Below are 2,500 nucleotides of genomic sequence, written 5' to 3'. Positions count from 1 at the left end.
AGTGAAGGAGCTAGGAGATCAGACACACAGTGACAGAAGGAGATCAGACACACAGTGACAGAAGGAGATCAGACACACAGTGAAGGAGCTAGGAGATCAGACACACAGTGACAGAAGGAGCTAGGAGATCAGACACACAGTGAAGGAGCTAGGAGATCAGACACACAGTGACAGAAGGAGCTAGGAGATCAGACACACAGTGACAGAAGGAGATCAGACACACAGTGATAGAAGGAGCTAGGAGATCAGACACATAATGAAGGAGCTAGGAGATCAGACACACAGTGACAGAAGGAGATCAGACACACAGTGACAGAAGGAGCTAGGAGATCAGACACACAGTGATAGAAGGAGCTAGGAGATCAGACACACAGTGACAGAAGGAGCTAGGAGATCAGACACACAGTGACAGAAGGAGATCAGACACACAGTGAAGGAGCTAGGAGATCAGACACACAGTGAAGGAGCTAGGAGATCAGACACACAGTGAAGGAGCTAGGAGGTCAGACACAGTGACAGAAGGGGGAGCAGCAGACGTTAATGAACTTACCTTCATCATGAATTTCTGTATTGGCATGAAATAAATGGAAAGGAGAGTTAATTCAACACAAATGGCACATTAGTGATGAATTAACATCAGTCATTTCTCTTCCAATATTCACTACTACAGAATAGTCCACAGCACTGCAATCCTGGACAATGCCTACACAGGACAGAAGCCATGACTTAGAATGGAGTCTACTGTTTCTGAATGTGGCCTGCTCTGCTCTAAAATGAGTCTACTGTTTCTGACTGTGGCCTGCTCTGCTCTGCTCTAAAAGGAGTCTACTGTTTCTGACTGTGGCCTGCTCTGCTGGCCTGCTACTGTTTCTGACTGCTCTCTGCTCTGCTAAAAGGAGTCTACTGTTTCTGACTGTGGCCTGCTCTACTCTAAAAGGAGTCTACTGTTTCTGACTGTGGCCTGCTCTGCTCTGCTCTAAAAGGAGTCTACTGTTTATGACTGTGGCCTGCTCTGCTCTGCTCTAAAAGGAGCCTACTGTTTCTGACTGTGGCCTGCTCTGCTCTAAAAGGAGTCTACTGTTTCTGACTATGGCCTGCTCTGCTCTGCTCTAAAAGGAGCCTACTGTTTCTGACTGTGGCCTGCTCTGCTCTGCTCTAAAATGAGTCTACTGTTTCTGACTGTGGCCTGTCTACTGTTTCTGACTGTGGCCTGCTCTGCTCTGCTCTAAAATGAGTCTACTGTTTCTGACTGTGGCCTGCTCTGCTCTAAAAGGCACAAGGACATAAACTCCTTCATCACCGTTCCATAGCACAGTCATCCATGTGTGTGTGTTTCCAGCAGTCATTCCTAATGAATACAGTGTTAGCTGATTCCAGACCTGTAGTAATTGCTCAGTGTGACCAGCCAGTATAAAGTGGTAGCTGATTCCAGACCTGTAGTAATTGCTCAGTGTGACCAGCCAGTATAAAGTGGTAGCTGATTCCAGACCTGTAGTAATTGCTCAGTGTGACCAGCCAGTATAAAGTGTTAGCTGATTCCAGACCAGCCAGTATAAAGTGTTAGCTGATTCCAGACCAGCCAGTATAAAGTGGTAGCTGATTCCAGACCTGTAGTAATTACTCAGTGTGACCAGCCAGTATAAAGTGTTAACTGATTCCAGACCAGCCAGTATAAAGACTAATGAATCTCTTAGCGTTTCATAAACAACACTAACCGTCTTTTAAAACGTCCGTGTCCCTGTCACATGCCGTTGTCTCAGCTGGCACCCTTATTCCCTATGGAGCCCCTGGTCAAACGTAGTGCACTACGTAGGGAATAGGGTGCCATAGGGCCCTGGTCAAAAGTAGTGCACTACGTAGGGAATAGGGTACCATAGGGCCCTGGTCAAAAGTAGTGCACTACGTAGGGAATAGGGTGCCATAGGGCCCTGGTCAAAAGTAGTGCACTACGTAGGGTATAGGGTACCATAGGGCCCTGGTCAAAAGTAGTGCACTACGTAGGGAATAGGGTACCATAGGGCCCTGGTCAAAAGTAGTGCACTAGGGAATAGGGTGCCATAGGGCCCTGGTCAAAAGTAGTGCACTACGTAGGGAATAGGGTACCATAGGGCCCTGGTCAAAAGTAGTGCACTACGTAGGGAATAGGGTACCATAGGGCCCTGGTCAAAAGTAGTGCACTACGTAGGGAATAGGGTACCATAGGGCCCTGGTCAAAAGTAGTGCACTACGTAGGAATAGGGTACCATAGGGCCCTGGTCAAAAGTAGTGCACTACGTAGGGAATAGGGTACCATAGGGCCCTGGTCAAAAGTAGTGCACTACGTAGGGAATAGGGTACCATAGGGCCCTGGTCAAAAGTAGTGCACTACGTAGGGAATAGGGTACCATAGGGCCCTGGTCAAAAGTAGTGCACTACGTAGGGAATAGGGTACCATAGGGCCCTGGTCAAAAGTAGTGCACTACGTAGGGAATAGGGTGCCATAGGGCCCTGGTCAAAAGTA

The 2,500-nt window shown here is 47.9% G+C and overlaps 1 protein-coding gene across 1 annotated transcript in view; it reads right to left on the bottom strand.

Annotated features, from left to right (window-relative positions):
* Positions 1–577, bottom strand: part of LOC135567320 (ryanodine receptor 2-like) — a gene marked incomplete at its 3' end in the record, with an annotated part of 12,558 nt that extends 11,981 nt beyond the window's left edge. Inside the window, exon 1 of the mRNA XM_065014744.1 lies at positions 551–577. Within this exon, the coding sequence (XP_064870816.1) occupies positions 551–577 (27 nt within the window). The remainder of the gene's footprint in view (positions 1–550) is intronic.
* Positions 578–2,500: the final 1,923 nt, after the last annotated feature.

The sequence above is a fragment of the Oncorhynchus nerka genome, unplaced genomic scaffold (assembly GCF_034236695.1).
Source record: "Oncorhynchus nerka isolate Pitt River unplaced genomic scaffold, Oner_Uvic_2.0 unplaced_scaffold_2153, whole genome shotgun sequence".
Taxonomy (NCBI): Eukaryota; Metazoa; Chordata; class Actinopteri; order Salmoniformes; family Salmonidae; genus Oncorhynchus; species Oncorhynchus nerka.
This window is presented reverse-complemented; position numbering and strand designations above follow the sequence as displayed.